The sequence below is a fragment of the Phoenix dactylifera genome, chromosome 11 (genome assembly GCF_051530095.1).
Source record: "Phoenix dactylifera cultivar Ajwa chromosome 11, Ajwa_hap1_PhDact_Kaust_v1.1, whole genome shotgun sequence".
In the NCBI taxonomy this organism is placed as follows: domain Eukaryota; kingdom Viridiplantae; phylum Streptophyta; class Magnoliopsida; order Arecales; family Arecaceae; genus Phoenix; species Phoenix dactylifera.
The window spans coordinates 26782885-26800874 of NC_143200.1; the positions used below are offsets into that span (position 1 = coordinate 26782885).

Sequence of the window (17990 nt, forward strand, 5' to 3'; positions counted from 1 at the left end):
GTGATCAAGGAGGTCTGCGGACGACATTCCAAGTCGGATGGGCGATCCTTTCTCCTTGACATATGGCAGATGGCAGAGGAGTGTGGCTCCTTCAGGACCACTTATATTTACCGGAAGGCTAACACAACTATTGAATGGGTGGCTTTCTATGCGGCACATCACTTGAATTTTTTTTTTTTATTTTTGATGAAACAGGCAGATGATTCCTACTTGTTTAGCCAGCTTTTTATTATTATTATTATTATTATTTCTCCTGATTTGAATGGCAACCATGGGTCTATCCAAAAGAAGAAACGGTGGATCTACCTTGTAAATTCCCAACTTCCTTCCTTCATTTTGGTCCGGATCGAACAAAAATCTCGTCGCGGCTGGGACTTTCAAACCACTCCAAAGCGGAAACGCTCCCTACCTTGGAATAGGATGCCCCTCCCTTTCCACGGTTCTAAACGCCTACGTGGTGCCGAAAATAATGGGCTCCATGGCTCCATCCCATGAAGTATCGTACCAAATTCCCAAACTTTAGCCCAAAAGGAACCCTCCCGTTTCCCTATTCCTCTCCGCCCCATCTCCTCCTCCGATCATCCAAGACTCCTCCTTCAAGATCGAACCGGAGAGCTCGAAGAGAGCTCATTTCCTCTGACACAAATCTCTCCCTCCGTGCCAATTTATTGGCTCCGTTTCGTGGGATTGTTTGATGTGATGCTAAAAGGCTAGGTGAGAAGTGGTCTGTCTCAATTTTTGTTGCATTTGGTTTTAATAGGCTGAGATCGAGCCGATTTGCTGTGGTTTTTTCTTATTTTGCCTGTTTTCTTCTATCTTGATACGGATGAGGATTTTTGGGTATTTGGCTGATTTTTTTTTTTTTTTTGTTTTTGGGGGGGGGGGGGGGGGGTTTGATCAATTTTGTGATGATTTAATACGAGAAGGTCGAGAATGATTAGGGACTCCCCATCCGCTATATATTCGGTTTACTATCTTTGGAGACATTTTACCTGTTAAACTACTTGTTATTTAAATATTTGAGAGTCTTTAATAATATTTTGGTTTTGCTGTCTTTTTTTGCCATATCATGCGTCTAAAACTGTATTTGAATTCTATTTGATATAGCTTCTCAGTTCATCTTAAAGAGGTCAACTTTGGTTTAGGGATTAGAATAATTTGCCAAAATGGGTCTGGAAGATTCCCTTCCAAGAATTCATGGCAAATTTATTATCTTTTTTCTTTTATGCAAGTTGATTTACCCGATTTTGTGATGAATTTTTGTTGATATATGAGACGGGCAACCGCAATTATCTTTGCTTATTGTTATTTTTAAGCTTCTCAGATGGCATGAGAATTGTCGTGCTAGTTGTGCATAGGTGGGACAGGGCCTATTTGTGTTAAACCTAAGCTTGGAGTGCATACAAAAATTCCAGTGCTCCTTATCCTCTTTCACCTATATATTACTAGGACTGGTTATATAAGAGCCAGAGTTTGTTTTTTTTCCTATTAATTTGTTTGATAATCTATGTATAGGTTGCATTGCAGAAAGCAAATTTGTTAGTTAGGACTAATCACTTCTTTGGTTGTTATCATTTATTTTCCAGCATCGTGATAATAGAACTAGATAACAAAATTGTGGCCATACAAGTTGTGGACTTTCATCGTTTATGTGTTTCCCAAGCTGTAAACTAACTACAATGAAATGAAGTTCGTAGAAATTGTACAGCCAAACTCTCTTTCATCTTCTGCATGTTTTAGGACATACTAAAAGTTTTAGAATGTGCGATGATATTGAGCATGGTTTTAGAATGTTTAGTTTGTGGCTCGTCTTAACAAGATTTTCTGACTTTTCATTCATAAGTTGAATTAATTTACAATATTTAAAATGCATGTCAGCGAAGGATAGATGATGCTGAAAATGACGGTGCATTTTGCAGAGCTGTATTTACTTAGGAATCGTATCTCACCTCTCCTCAATGTGAAGAGAACCTGAGAATATCACATATGTTAGAAACTTATTTTTAAATCAACAGTTTTTTAGGAAAATTATAGAGGTGTTAATTTTACATAAGCTGGATCTTATGAAATCAGATTTCTGGTCTCTAGCTTGGGACAAGCATAGGATCTCATGAGCATCAGTAGCTAAAGTAGTAGACTGAATAATTGGTTGCATCTTATATTTCTAAAGACTGTTTGATCCATCTTTCACCCATTTCTCTCTATCTTACATTGGAAATGTTTGTTTTACTTGAGAATTGCTCTTTGCAGTTCCTTCCATAATCATATCTAGCAAGTGTGAGATGTTGTCTAATTTATCCTAGACTATTGAGAAGAAAGAGTAGAAGGTTGGTCCTTTTTTTTTTGTTAAAATAGATGGTTGGTCATTTAATGATTTAGTTTTGAGAAAAATAGTCATATTTATATTTGTTTTTGGCTGATATTACAATAGTAATTGCACTGTCTCTGACTGGAAAGTGTTGGATTCAGACCTGCAGCAGAAAGATTGAGGCAGGGAGAGTTCTCAATTTTTCTATGAACCATGAGACGTATGTGGTTAGAATGCAAAACTAGTCCCATTTTACTTTCCGCTCTTATGGTTTTTCCCTGAAATTTTGGGCTTAAGTAGGTAATAGAAACTAGATTCCAATGAAAAACTAAGCATGGTTTATTTCTTTGCCTTGCTTACTGACTGTTGGTAGCTATATAGAAAGTTACAACATCAAGCATTCGTTATTTGCTTCATGTCAAACACTATTCTGCATCGTAGTAGATTGCTTAAGTGAGTCAAATCTCTAAGCTATCACATATCTCATGCTTGTTCCTTGCTTTACATTATAGGTAAATAATTGGACTGTATTCTGTATTCCATATATCTTGCTGCTCTAAGATGGGTGGTGTACTTGGGAGGAGTGATTCGTTAAGGCGTAGTGCACCAGAATCAAAGCTTGAGGCGAAAATGGTCGAAGCTATGCAAAAAAGGGCATCAGAAGGAACTTCCATGAAATCATTCAACAGCATTATCATGAAATTTCCAAAAATTGATGAGAGCTTAAGAAATTGCAAAACCATATTTGAACAATTCGGTGAGTAATTTTCATTTCTGAATTTATTTATTGCTATATAAAAAACAAAAGTTAGCGATCATCTTAAGTGACTATGAGCTTGCCAAATCAAGGGGCTTGAAATGGCTTTCAGGAAGAAGTGTCTGTTATTCTTTGTTATCGGAAGTTTCTTATTAATGCTAGATGTGCAAGATAGAGAAGACAATTTGTCTGTTTAATTCTCCAAAAAAAATATAGGAAAAAGGAGGTCAAATTAACTAGGGTCATTGTTCTTATTGTTATTAATACATCCGTAGTCATTCCTACCATGGTTGGAGAACTTTGACAGTCTTCAAATCGACTAAGTTACTAAGTTGATTCGTCCCCATAAAGGAATGGCCCAACCTGTTGCTCTAACTTGTTTGATCTAGGGAATGGCTAGGACCAATATGACCCATCACTGATCCAGTATTATTACAGTAGGATCAGATGTTAATACACTTGAAATGATACATAGATTTCAGCACAAAGAATCAAAAAAATTATAAGAGAATGAACACTAAATTTAAGATCTTTTCACATGATTGTGGGCACATTTTCACTTTATGAACAGGCGTCAGATCTGAACTCTGTTCATATGGTTGCTCATACAATAATATGCATCTTGTGCCTTAATCAACACTTTGTAATGCTTCAATTGGTACCTACTTGCTGATTCACCAACTGGAAGTGACCAGCAGATTGAATGGTCCATATTAATTTTAATTGCTTCATGCACGAGTATGCACGAAGAATCCTCTACATGTGCATTATTGAGCTGGTAATATGATACAACACGAGGATCGCCATTTACTCCAAGGAACTGTAGTTATCTATTAATCCATTTTCTTTCTTTGAATCAGCAAGACTATAAGAAATTTCCAGCAAGTAATGAACTTGGAGGAAAAGGATACAATCCTTTTGTGCCATGTGATATAAATGGTAATCAAAGCAAGGAGAGGGAGGATATCAGCTAACTCTATTTCATACTAAATATGCTCTCTATCTTTCTCTCTTCTCTTTCTCGCTTGCTCATGTGCATGTTTATGATCTCGGGTTGTTCACATCCACATTTACTCAAGTGGGTCTCTAAGACTGACTCAACAATTTAAATGAGGGTCTACAATTAAGTCCGCATTGACTAAAAGATTGTGATTCATAATTCATTCGTGGGTTCACCAAGGGGTAAAGAGGGTCCATTGATGGATGGAACGCATGAGAAAGTCTCATTTTTTTATGTGGAGTCACCTCCACAACCCTCTTCCTGGACTATATATCAATTTCCGCCCCTCTATCATGTGGCCAAATATGAGAATTTTTTCCTCCTTCTTAACTAGTCACGCCTTCTCCTGTGTACAAATTATATGATTAGTACCAATTTGGCTAATATATTTCATTTTCTCTTTTAGATGAAGATTCTAATGGCGCAATAGATCCAGAAGAACTGAAGCATTGCTTCCAGAAGCTGGAAATCTCTGCTACGGAGGAGGAGATCAGTGATCTCTTTAAGGCATGCGATATCAATGAAAGTATGGGAATTAATTTCAGTGAGTTTATCGTTCTTCTTTGCCTTGTTTATCTTCTCAAGGAACCGGCTGCTGTGCAAGTAGTATCCTTCGTACACTAACTGCTTGCTATATTTTGCTTCATACTGGTTCTTGTTTACATCACAGGATGACAGACTATAGGAGTGAGGATAGAGGACAATTTTGATTGTAAATTGGTGAATCTATCTTTGTTGGTTACAACATCTCTGTTTTTTAAGTAAGACTTTGCTACGTTGTATTTTGTCTTGCCTGATTTTATTTTTAATTGGCGTTGCTTTTAGTCATGCCTTACATCTTGCTGTTATTATATTTAGAATGTGAAAAAGGTTTTGGCATACCAAAATATACTGCAAGCTCAAAGATATGCCCATCAATCATCTTCTGTATAGGTGATTACTTTTCCTACCAGAATCAATCTCAAATGTTCCCACCTTGCAGGGGGTTCACATCTGGGCTCTTATTTTTGTGTTAGCTAAGTCTTACGAAAATACATGTTTGCTGTACCGCCCTATACCACATGGTATGGGACGTACCGTACCGCATTGGGAGAAAATCGGTACAAAACACGCCTTCAAGTTGGTACAAGCCCTATACAGCCCGTACCGAGGCGGACTGGTCCGTACCGAGGTGTACCAGTCTGTATCGAGGCGTGTCGAGATAAAAATTAAGAAAAATTATTAGAGAACTACTTCGGTATCCGGTACCATACCATACCGTACCGTACGAACCAATAAGGTACCGATACGGTATCCGGTACTGAGATTGCGGATCTTAAAAAAATATCTTTCATAATATATATATATATATATATATATATATATATATATATATGATGACTTTTGACATCTAGCCTCATTATCTGTTGTTTTTATGTTGCATACTTCAATCTTCTGGTATGGAATTGGATCCAACATATTCAGAATGTCTTGCAGCAATTCTGTCATCTCACCATGGATTTGACTTTTAATATGAATATTATTTTACAAGACAGTTGTTGAAAAGTTGGGTAGTCAAAAAGGTATGAAATATGCTGACAGCAAGGATTTTTAGTGGGTGTGTTCTAGAATTATTTAGGTAAAGAAGTCAGAATTCACTTCAGTGGATGAGACTAATAAAATGCTTCAGCATGAGCCTAATGAAGACGTCGCCAGGAGAGCTTTATGCTTTTTGTGTTGAAAGTTTCCAGAATAACCCATAAAAAAAAGGAGGTTCTAAAGAAAAAAGAAGATACAACATAATAATATCTGGACTAAGTTGGTGAAAAGGAAATTTTTGAAAAACTCTTAGTGAAGTAGGCTACCACCCTTACTTCTCAGAAAAAAAAGGAAGAAAAGTAGGCTGCTACCCTTTGTATGAATAATCACGCGTGGAAATTGGATCCATCAAGCCAAATTCAGTCAAATTGATTTGGCTTGCCAGTCATACTTTCAAATCTCTATGCTAGTCAAAGTTGACTAATGATGGAGGTGTTGTTTTTGTTTTTCCCAATTTATGTCAAAGCATAATTAATATTGAATTGCTATATTTTATGAAATTTATCAAACTGAGGGAAAATTTTGGGAAAATAAAAAGAAGCTGAAGGATGTAACCTTCATTCCTGATGTTTTGCCATGTATGATCTTTGTCCTCTGATTTACGCTTGCCGATTCAATAATTTCATTGTCCCTACTATTTTTGGCTAAAGCATTAGCAGAAAATTTCGAAACTTGTGTTTCCTTGACCTGTGCTAGAAATCACGGATGGGATTACCAAGCCTTGAGGCAACTTTTGAGACTCTGGTTGATGCTTTTGTTTTCTTGGACAAGAACAAGGATGGATATGTTAGCAAGAATGAGATGGTACAAGCCATAAACGAGACTACTACAGGTGAACGCTCTTCAGGACGCATAGCCATGAAAAGATTTGGTCAGTTCATTCCTCCTCACCCTCTCCTCTCTTTAACACACAGAAGTGCATGCACAAGCCCACTTCTTCAAAAGCATGCATGTCCACATGCTAGTTATCAGCGGCAAATCTGTAATGGTGACAAAGAAGTTCTAATTTGTTTTAGGTTTAACATACTACCTCTTAATTTGTATTGTGAGGACCTGTTTCTCCTCATCAATGCATTGCGGTTCGGTCACATAGCATCAACTCTGGCAAGAAAACTTATTGTTTAGTTAGTTGGTCATAATCATGACACTCGAGCACCGCATGGAATTGAAAGTAGATCATCTTGTGTTTCACATGCTGTACGAAGTGCCGCCTTCAATCAGCTGGCAGCATAATGTATAAGTAAAATATTGACAAAGCTATTTCTGTATTAGATAAATTCGCTGCTTTGTTTGACTGATGACTTTTTTTTGTGTTGTAACAGAAGAAATGGACTGGGATAAAAATGGAACGGTGACTTTCAAGGAGTTTCTTTTTGCTTTTACCCGTTGGGTGGGAATTGATGATGTTGAGGAAGGAGAGGATGATGAATGAGTTTTCTGCTGCCATTTTTATCAGTTGCCTGCAATTCAGGTTATTGGTAAAACCAGAACTGATGAGCAGCATTATCCCTGTGAGGCGACTTGTATTTCTTTTGCAATAAGGGCATGTGGGGACAAAGAGATTGAGATCGGTTCATCCATTCCCCCCATGTCTGGCTTTGCTATTTTTATGTTAATAGACCTAACAAACATAATTTTAGTTATGTAATAAGATTTTGGCAGAAGCTTTATTCTATTCATATTCGATTGCCAATTCGTTTAAGGCTTATGCATTGGGTAAGTTAATGTTTATTCAAATTCTTCAAAGCATTCCACAGACGGGAAAAATTTTGAATTGCATGTGTTGTGCCTGCAAGAGTATGATCGACCACCACCCATCATTTTTAATGCGACCATGAATTCAATTGGAGAACGAAGATTAGGTTTCCTATCTTTTCTTCGCCTTCCTGAGCCTATCCTGATTGCTTCCTATGTTTATGAGTGATGACGAACTCTAGTGATTACTCGTTCTCTCTTTAGAAGCTGTTTTGCGGACAATGTTGGTTTTCAGCATTTTGAATCCGAAATCAAAAAAGTTTTACCAACAAAGCATTCTATATTTATGTAGATTTTAGAATGTGGAAGAAATTCAGAGTTTGTTAGATGTTCATCAGGAACTCATTTGAGTAACAACAGGCAAATAAAAAAACTAAAAGATCTAAAATTATGCTATCCATGATTCATATGCAAGAGTGTGAACTGCAACGAAAAAGAAAAACATCAAGGCATTAGAATACCATAATTGGCATTGGATGCATGAGAAAAATTTGTATGAATGTTCTATATAATTTAATTGGCTGTAAATGATTTGAATAAGTTAGAGCAAGGGAAACCTTGTCTAGCAAAAAGTAATTTATCCAGAAGAAAGCATGAACCTCAATTATTTTTCATGTCAATTCGAGGTTTTAAGCTTTTCAGTTTCTTTCAACCGGGACATACCGTCTTAAGAAAACTATCACCAGCTCAATTGGTTGGATATACTTGATCTCTGGCCCTTTTTGTTGCCACTGCAAATTGATTGATTTCATAAACAGGTCTGGAACATCATAATCTGATTCATGCTTTAATCCATTAACTCATAAGTTATAAAAGTTCGTGATGGCTCTGCATGTTTCAAAATCAATCCCAATCTCGTTTAAATTTTCATCTCACATCACAGAGTATCTTTCCGCTAAAAGGCACATCTGCGCGGGCAAAAGAAAAAATCGCCTGTTGATCCAAGAATCCAACTTTGATGAAGTCCAGAGATATTACTTTCTTTCTGAATTATACATGCACACAGGCATCTCAGGAAATGGAGATCTCATGAAATGGTGAAAAGTTACAGGCGTAAATATCACATTGTAATCATAATATAATCATAGTACCTACACTTCCTAACAATATTTCTCTGGGAAGACTAACAAGCCACCATCTAAGAAAAAGCATTGCATTAGTTTGATCATACATCACTTCCCGAGCCATTCTTCAACCTATCATCATCGCAAATTGAAGTGCCTGAGGAATCAAAATGCCCTCCACGAGCTGGGAAAATTGAGCATGGCTGCTGGAAATCTGAGCCTGAACTTGACTCAAGTATATGATGAACAAGCACCAGCTCCGTCTTCCCATTCCCTGGATCACTGGCTTCCCGCTGCCTCTTGATAGGCCTCTCATGCTTTGGGCTCTCGAAAGAAGAGCCGGCACGGCAGCTGGAGTCAGGAGTCAGAGGCTCATGGTGGGACGAGAAGGAATCATCATGGGAGAGGCTCTTGAAGAGTCCACCACTGCCTCCATGGTCCCCACTAGCAGCCTTGACTTGGAGTGGGGACTCCGAGGTTGGGGCAGGGGTTGAGGGGTCGGTCTTGTCGGAGTCGAGGCACTGGTTGCCTGAGATAGGGGCAGGAATGCTTGCACTCGGTGTTTCTGCCATCACGCCCCCGAGCCGCTGCTGCTCTTCAATGATCTTCTTCAGATATTTTCCTTGGGCTTCTATCCTCAGCTGCAGCTGCCTTTGTACCTGTCAAAAATCTTAAGCTGAGATCATGTAAAACCGTACTATTGAAGGTCAAAGTATGGTACTCCAATTTGCAGATTATGTCAAGACATTTTGGCTGTTTGGTTCCCAAATAATTTTAATCTGAATAATGTGATGCCTTTTACCAACCATTTGGGGTTGGCTTAATGCATCTCCTTTTGTCAATATTATCAGCTTTTTAAAGCAAAAGAATAGGACAAGAAGCTGACGCATCTACATGGAAGTCTGTGCAGATGCGTCAAGACATGCAAAGCAAAAACAAGGACAGCAGCAATAATAGACATAATCCAATCTGTTGGTGCAGAAAAAATTGATGAATTAAAGTGTGGATAGTGTCAGCTTATGAAATGTACGTATGCTAAACAATTAGCACTAAAATTTTGATTGTTCAGGAATAATTTACACTTATATTAATTCAATGAAATTATATAATTGGAGTTTTATTAACAACCAGAAAATGTTTCTGACTGCATTATACCTGGGATACATAATATGATCGGTTTAGTCCTCTAATGCTATTCACAAATTATACAATAAATATGTTGCACTTGTATCATAACAGTTATTCATGACATCTGATCCAGACAAACCAATCAACAACAAAATTATGAACTTATAATCAAACCAAAAGTTCTGCAGCTCAATGATTCTTAACCTCTATTAGGCCATTTACTGAAGGAAAGATGAAAAGAGCAAGGGAAAACTTTAATGGGAAGATATTTCTGTTCCTAAGAGTTCCTGTTCAAGGGCACAAGCATCATATGGTCAAGTGATCCAACATATGATGATGATGCACATTATGTGTGGTGGTATGTCAATAGAATTGTAATACATGCTGAATACTTTGTCTCGTGTTAGATGTGCATGCATTTAACTTTGTAACATGATGGTTGGTATTATTTGTTATTTTTTCTTAAATGAATAGTGCCCTTTTTCTGATAATGAATATGTCTTTTTGTTCGGAAAGAAGAACATTTACTCAACAGAAGAGGGAATCTAACACATCACAAAAAGTGGTTCCAGGAAATGGTATACAACCTGATCATCCTTTCTTGAACCAAGATGTCATATTTACAACATTTATAACAGTAAGGATATGGATATATACAAATCTTTTACAGGCTGGATCAATTTAAAATAACGGTACGAAGCAATCATATGAATTGGTACTTCAGTTTTATGTATAATTGGTGATGGTCTTACTACAATGAATAGCATTTGTGACCACCTGGAAAGAAAATTTTTCCTACTCTACCAAACTACAGCTCTGTTTCTTTGTACCATAATAAATGATGGCTTGATTGCCTCCATGATTTACAACAGTGGGTACTATTTTCAGTCCTGCTAGAAGGTGGAGCCTAGTAGGCAGGCAAGGACATGATGATGCTATTTGACCTTGGATTCAGTTTATGCAGTTGTCGCACCGAGCAGGGATGTTAGAATGCAGATGACCCTCAGAAAAGAGAAGCAAGAAAGGAAGGAAAAGAAACAAAAAGAAATGAAATAGAACGAAAGATGCATGCAGCTATATGAAAGCATGCAACTATGTAATTATTAGCTTGAGAGGGGAAAAAAAGATAGTTGGCTTCTTGGTTTTTTTTATCTTTTTTTTTTTTTTTTATCATATCACACTTCCAAAATTTTGAGCATGGTTAATGGAACAGCAAGCAAGTTGATGAAGCAATGTTTGTTCAAGTATTTGTGAGGAGCAGTTATATTGCTTTTGTTGATCTTCATGAGTTGCTCAACTGTTTGATTCCTTACATTAGGTTATCATGCATGGTGCGCAATGAGTTGACTTTCTCATCAAGGCTGTCCCTTACTTTTGTGAATGTAAACATTAGAAGAAAGAATAAAGAATCAGGGGATATTAAGGTAGAATAGGACCACGCATATCTGTCTGCCACCAACACCTAAGAAAGTAACAGAGAGAAAAATAGCTAGAACATTCAGAAATCAACATAACACTAGAATTCATAGAACCACACACTTGGCCTCCATATTACCAACACAGATTATTACTTTTCTTGAAAGCAAAATTGTAAGGTATCTAACAAGTATTTCCTTCTTCAAAAAAAATTTTAGGACAGGAATAGCTGTTCTATGCCCAAAACAATACTTACACAACAAGCATAGTGGACAAATGCCAACATAGTGCGGATAAAGAATGCTTAATTCATCACGTCAATCTGGTGCTGTGCATGCATAACAACTGAAATCTTATTATGCACCATTCCTCATGTAACTCATGCATTTACGGGTGGATAATTCATAGAGGTCATCTTATGAGCTTCTTGTTCATTGGTATGTCTGTTTTCCAAATTCATTGTGTTTAAAATATCTCACATTAATGGGATTTTCTTAAGTATTGATCTGGAAAATCATTAGAGAATCTGCCTCTACCGAATTGTCCTTTTCATGGACTTCAACTCACTGTAGCTTTTGAATAAACAAACATGTTTATTAAGATTGACTATCACATAACTATTGGAATCACATAAAGTTGAATCATCAAATCGTATGTCACTAGAAGATAATATTTAACTTGCCTCTAGTTGTTCGTGGAGCCGTTTTTGCACCTCCATCTGCAACTTAAGTGCTTCAGTAATTTGCATCCCTCTGACATTAAAAATTTAAAAATTAAATGACATAGTTGTACCTTGATTGCAAATCCATTATTTAATTAACAATATGCATAAGACTAACTTGAGAAAAGGGACATGGGGAAAGCAGCAAAGATATTAAAAATAAATAATCGGTTTTTCTATTAAGTGCATGATGATGGAAAAGGACGCAGGGCAGACAAATATTTCACTAATCATATCTCCAGAGAAACAAATAGCAGACACAAAATGCATGAAGAGAAAATTACACATATACAGGCACAGTTCCCCTCTGTCCTCTTATCATTGATGGCCATGGTCTCCAAAAAGAAGGTAACAGTTGTGAAAGCTAAAAAATTGATACTCTTTACAGATCACAAGTTCTAGTTCAAATTCGAGTAATATGAAAAAGAAACATGGACTTAGTTAAAAATAATACTGAAGTCATTTAAAAATGAGCATCCAACAGCCAAGGTTCTTGCAACAAAGTTGATAACAACACCTAGTTTTAATAAGGTGAATTTGAGTTCTCTTTGAAAAGTGTGTAAGCATCGAAACCAGCATGGTTTATTTTCCATATTAACTTGTGCAATAAAAGAATGACTACTTTATACTTACGAGGAGTTTTCAAGGCCTGAAAGTAGGTCTCCAGAATCTTTCTTTGCAGCCTTTGTACCTACATGAAGGGATACCCTGTTAGACTGAACCATATAATGGAGATCAATGACTAAGCCTTTCAGCTCCTTGTTTTTATTTAAAGAAATAGCTTTCATGATCGAAAATTAGAAGCCAAAATTCAAACCTATATGGCCACCCAAAAACCTACCATCAGATGAAGACTCAGGAATATATTTTGCAAGCCGATATTTCTGGATACATCATAATTCAGAATCAGGAAAAACACATATCAAGCGAAAAGAAGAAGAAAAGCCACTGGATGCAAAATACCTGCAAGTGACTTTTGACATGATATATGGTTAACCCTGTTACACCCATTGTTCTGAGTACACCTTTAGGAGTTGCTCCTGTCATGGTGTAAAATAATTAAATGGCCACATTAAGATTGACAAGGTTATCATGTATTAACTAGGGAAATACAGTCATATTTTACTAGTTAAACCAAGCTGGGCATCTATCATAACTTTAAAAGCTTCGTTGGCTCATTTAATAGATGACAGAGACTTGGTTAAGTATTTTTATCCTTCAAGGACTACATACAGGTTTTCCTTAAAATTAAACCATTAAGTAGCTAAAAATCGCCTAATCACTATATTGGAAACAATTAAACAATTAAGTAGCTAAAATTTACGGTCACGATCTCTTAGGCTTTAAGCGAATAACATGACCACTTAAATTGTAGAAAGATATGAGAATATGAGGACAGAATCAAGCAGCTGAAACAAGAAACTTGAGCAGGTGAGATTGCAAAAATAAGCACTTACTCTCAGGTCCACCAAGTTGTGTTACAGCATCAACAAAACGTTCATGAAGTTCATGCGTCCATCGCAAACGCTGCCTTGAGGCCAGATTAGGGTTATTCTGATTGGTCCCTCCACTGCACGGGCCCATATTGTTGCCAGCTAATTCTATTGGCTGGTCACAAACTAGTGGATTGCTGTGAGCTGAGACTAAATTGGAGATAGGTTTTGGTTGATACATCTATAATTATCTGTGAAAAAATTGACAAGAACTGATATCAGATAAACATACTGAATGATTTGGCAGAATGTGTAGGGATAAATACCAAATGATATTTTGTACCAATTACTTTATAAAACAGATATATGAGAAGAGACACAAATAGACTCCCATAGTCAGATTACAGAGAAGTTAACATTAAATCTGACAGAGAAATACAACATAAGACCATGTCAGGCATCTTTTCTGTTATTTCATCCAACAAAAAGCAAACAGGGAAACGACATTTAAAATCAAACTGGCTAGAAGTACGAGGCCAGATTACATTAGTCTCTGCTTTTACTACAAGAATAAGAGTAGCCACCAAGGAAGTGCTGTTAGTGCTCGAGATTCTGTGATGAATCTATAAATACCAAAACAAGATTTTGTATTCATAAATGCATTGAATAGATGCATCAGAAACAACAGAGCCACCCACCAATTGGCGAATTTGTATTTATAAACAGTTGAAATGCACAAGCAGAACTAACATATGGAACTAACGGAGGATTCTACTACATATCACATTGTATGATCTGAAAACAAGGAATTGGATGAAATTTTAACTTTAGGTAATTCTACTGCAATTTGTCTCTGCTAAGAACATTGGAGAGCTCATAATACATTCCCTTTTTTTGTATTCCATTTTTCATTTTCCTTCATTACAAAGAAATTTTGCACCTTTTTTGTTTTTAAGTAGTTAAATTACATAACCTAATTCATGTCCAATTAACTCTGAGGTGAATGCTTAAATAATAGGAGGCTGCAACTTTTGTATTAAAATATTCAACTCTCCTCATCAGTAAGGTATTTGTATGATAATCTTTTCAAGATCTCTAAATTATCTCTTGGATTGGGGACATTTTGAGGAAAATTTATCCCAAGGTTGAGGCATAAGTTTCACATAACGAAATCAGACTTCTAGGGCCATTGCTGACAAGAGATGACCTTTTTTCAACTATGTCAAGCTGGTCACCATTGCAAATGATATAATTTTTTTTTAAAAAAAAAAAATTAAAGTTCTGTTGACTCTACATAAAATTTCCCCAAAGCTGCTCAACTAACTTTTATGATAGGATTGTCCAGACGAGACCTTAAACCTTTAGGAAAGGGATGCCGTCTTAAATATGCAGTCTCCAGGCTGATCTTAAACCCCTTGGGTTGGTTAATGTAAAACGAGCTTTACCAAAAAATTGATAGTTCTAATCAAACTACTGCTTTTTGATTTCGGTAGGGATACTTAGTTTCTATTAACAAATCTACTTTCCATTGTATAAAAAGAGAAAAGGCACAACTAGCAAGGTAGAAATTACAGTGCTATGCCTAAGACGCATACCCAGTCCTCCATGAATATATAGCCAGCCAATCTATTCTTCCTTCTATCATCCAATTGACAGTCACAGCTCTTTAATTAGTTCTTGTAAATCAAAGTGAGGCTTAAATTCCTCAGAACGCACTAAGACCTGGTTAATCTATAGTGAATTATCTGAACTTTGTTAGGTGATTGCCAAGAAACAAAAAGATTTAAAATTACGCCCATTTATCCATCGTCTCATATTCTCAAGATGTATGACCTCAAAAAATTTTGCTTCCATGGTTCAAGAAATTTTCTCGCCCATCCTGAATACTGTGAGAGGATGCTAAAAGGTCTTTTAAAAACCTTGAGACGTATGTGGCCCCTCCTTAGTTTGTATCTTTCCAAAGTTTGGTAAACCTTTTGGTATTACTGCCATCTTTCAACAAGGAAATATTTTAATTTTAAAAATGAATTAAATATTAATTGTCCTCTGAAATCTTCTAGCTCATAACTTCATCTGAGTTTGCCAAAACAATCCGAACTTTTGAGAGCAAAAAGGCTCCTGAAAGGGCAAGTATCCTACATATGTTATTCTTAGTAATCGAAGTTTAATCCTTCAAGGTCCAACTATTTCAAAATAACCAGCGAGCTAGTCTTGCATTCTATTGTTTACTCTCCTAAATTGCGTCAACAAAATCAACATATTAAGGTGCAAGTATTCGATGCTAAAATACGAGGACCTAGAATACCATAGACTGGCTACGGAGACAAAAGAAAAGAACCCAAGTAAAAGGATACCTTGCATCAATAACCATCAATTTACTGTTCTTTATTATCAAATAATCAATTTACTGTTCTTTAATAAGTTTTACATTTAAAGAAGAATCGCAGAGATGCAGGGTAGGGCTTAAAGAGATACCTATCCATAGAAATCTAAGAGAAACCTGACATATAGGAGGTGAAAACCTAGTTCCCGCTACGCCCCAAACTTCAATGCCTTCGAGGGTTTTGTCATCCGTTAATGGAAAGTGATGGAAGCATCAGCGCAACTCCTCTGATCCCCCCCCCCCCCCCCCCCATTCTCAAAGATGAGGTTTTGGAGCTATAATCATTACGAAATCTTTTGAATCAGTAATCGATTTTCCAAAAGGAAAAATCCAACAAAATGAGGAAAAATAATAGAGGGGAAAAACAGTAACCGGAAGCCTAAGATAACTCCCGGGTTTTCGGAAAAGAATCCTCAAAAACCAATTTTTCCCAGCAAGAAAAACAAAAACTTACTGATCAAACGTCCCCAAGCCCAATTGGCAAGAGAAACCATCAAATCGACGCAGAAGAATTTAAAAACGAGAGGAAAGAGTGATACCCAATCGGGAAACCTCGGAAATCGTTGAATTAGGAGCTCCGGAGAAATCACAAGGCACGAAATCCACTGGCTCTGGTGCGACGGAGAGCTAGATTTGACTGGGGAAAAAAAAGCAGGCAGAATTAAACATATAATAGCAAATACAGCAGTCACCAGAAATAAAAGTCGGAACTTTTTGGTAGAAATCGAGGAATTATTGCGAAAATTTATTTCTTACGAGCTCGGAGACCGATCGCGCTTCGGCCAAACAACGAGCAGGGATGGGATCGAATGGGCGTCGCCTTCTTTCTTACAGCCCTACCCGCGGGCAGGCCCAGGCCCAGGGTCTGCCCGCTCGTTGGACACAAGCTTTGTAGAGCCCGAACTAGCTTCTTCCGCTAATGCGTACGTGGCGTCTCCCAATTGGCTTCCGTCTTCGACTTCCGACTCGGCTGGCATGAGATACCCGAGGCGACGAATTACCGGTGGATTGCCGCGTGTGCTATTTGATTGGTGATCCGTTGAAATTTGGAATTATTGGGGACGGCAGCTGAAGGCGTATAATTTCGAATATTCCGTTAATAGGTACGTGGCGTGTCCCGATTGGCTTCCGTCGTCGAGTTCTGGCTCGGCTGGCATGAGATGCACGAGGTGACGAATTGCCGGTGGATTGCCGCGTGTGCTATTTGATTGGTGATCCGCTGAAATTTGGAATTATTGGGGATGGCAGCTGAAGGCATATGATTTCGAATATTCCGTTGGACGGGAGCGGCCTCGTCGAAACAAAGCTCGAAGAAAATTCGAGATTTTGTTGGTTAGTTGGCAGCTTTAATAGACTAATTTGGGACTTAAGCGGGACAAAAATCGTCTAATGAGATCGCAAGGAACAACGAGGGTGATTTAGCTTACAACTTACCTTCTACGTGGATCTCAAAGCGTAGGTTTTAGATAAGTGAGAAAGAGGCCAAAAAGATGGAAAATGGACCATAATTCATTGCTGGATTCTTAGGATTAAAAACTAAATTTCTAATTTTATTGAATATAAAATCTAATCCAATCCATATCAATCGGATCTTTCTTAGTCTATTCCCATAAGAAGAACTAAAACACTTGTCGAAATCTTTTTTCTTTCTTTCGATGAAATTCGGCTACCTCATTTCTTTCTTTAATTAATTACATGCAACTAATATGCACAAATCAATAGATCAGGATTACATAAAAAGCTCTACATCTCATCACCCGTCGAAGAGCTTGAACAGTAAGTTAATGACTTTCCATGATACCCTAGGTCAATTGCATGAGAACAAGGATGGTCGATATCAGCTCCTTCGCCAACCAGATCAAATGGCAGGGATTCCAAAGTAGATTACTTCAATAGATGATGTGTGACTACAAACCATGTCTAATAATTTTGTCCACTAATTTCATAAGTGTTAGAAAGAAGCGAATATGGCTGCAAACTAAACGACTTTTTTTATTTCAAATCATTTTGATGGCACTCAATGGATGAACTTTTCATGCACCTCCGCAGCAATTTCATGATATTTTATTTTCTGATCTTGCTGGGTATATATATACCAGATATGTTTGAGCCATCCATCCTAACAACAAAAAACAAAAAGAAAGAAGAGGCTTGAGCACCATGACATGCACAATCCAATGACCACAACCATCTTGGTATGCTACACCTTTGCAGGAGCTTGATAAAACATGCTTGGAATGGGATCTCATCATCTGTTTTACCCATGCAGGATAAAGAAGTTGTCATTACGTTTATTTATTTTTAAAAGACATGGCTATCATTTTTTAAGTAACAGGAAATTGACACCACATCTCTTTAAATAAGCTCGTTTTGAAACTTTCAACAGAACCATCTAACCAATGACAGAGGCACCTAAATTCCCAATAACGTGGCTTGAAATTTATACC

General features: G+C 37.2%; 2 protein-coding genes across 5 annotated transcripts; one reads left to right on the top strand and one right to left on the bottom strand.

The window, feature by feature from the left end:
- The first annotated feature begins 361 nt into the window (after nucleotides 1–361).
- On the top strand, nucleotides 362–7322 carry LOC103702353 (putative calcium-binding protein CML21). Its single transcript, XM_008784755.4, has 5 exons — nucleotides 362–714; nucleotides 2821–3065; nucleotides 4472–4671; nucleotides 6340–6514; nucleotides 6966–7322. Exons 2-5 carry the CDS (start codon nucleotides 2870–2872, stop codon nucleotides 7073–7075), a joined length of 681 nt encoding a protein of 226 aa, XP_008782977.1. The 5' UTR covers nucleotides 362–714; nucleotides 2821–2869; the 3' UTR covers nucleotides 7076–7322.
- Nucleotides 7323–8352: 1030 nt separating this feature from the next.
- On the bottom strand, nucleotides 8353–16434 carry LOC103702354 (myb family transcription factor PHL7-like). 4 transcript variants are annotated; one of them, XM_008784757.4, is made up of 8 exons: nucleotides 16300–16434; nucleotides 16096–16180; nucleotides 13185–13411; nucleotides 12691–12767; nucleotides 12569–12611; nucleotides 12361–12418; nucleotides 11689–11758; nucleotides 8353–9121 (listed from the first exon to the last, which is right to left on the bottom strand). In XM_008784757.4, exons 3-8 carry the CDS (start codon nucleotides 13399–13401, stop codon nucleotides 8564–8566), a joined length of 1023 nt encoding a protein of 340 aa, XP_008782979.2. In that variant the 5' UTR covers nucleotides 13402–13411; nucleotides 16096–16180; nucleotides 16300–16434; the 3' UTR covers nucleotides 8353–8563. The 4 variants fall into 4 exon arrangements, with proteins under 4 accessions (XP_008782979.2, XP_008782978.2, XP_088563701.1 ...); XM_008784756.4 differs by having other exon boundaries at nucleotides 16083–16180; XM_088707575.1 differs by lacking the exons at nucleotides 12569–12611; nucleotides 12691–12767.
- Nucleotides 16435–17990: the final 1556 nt, after the last annotated feature.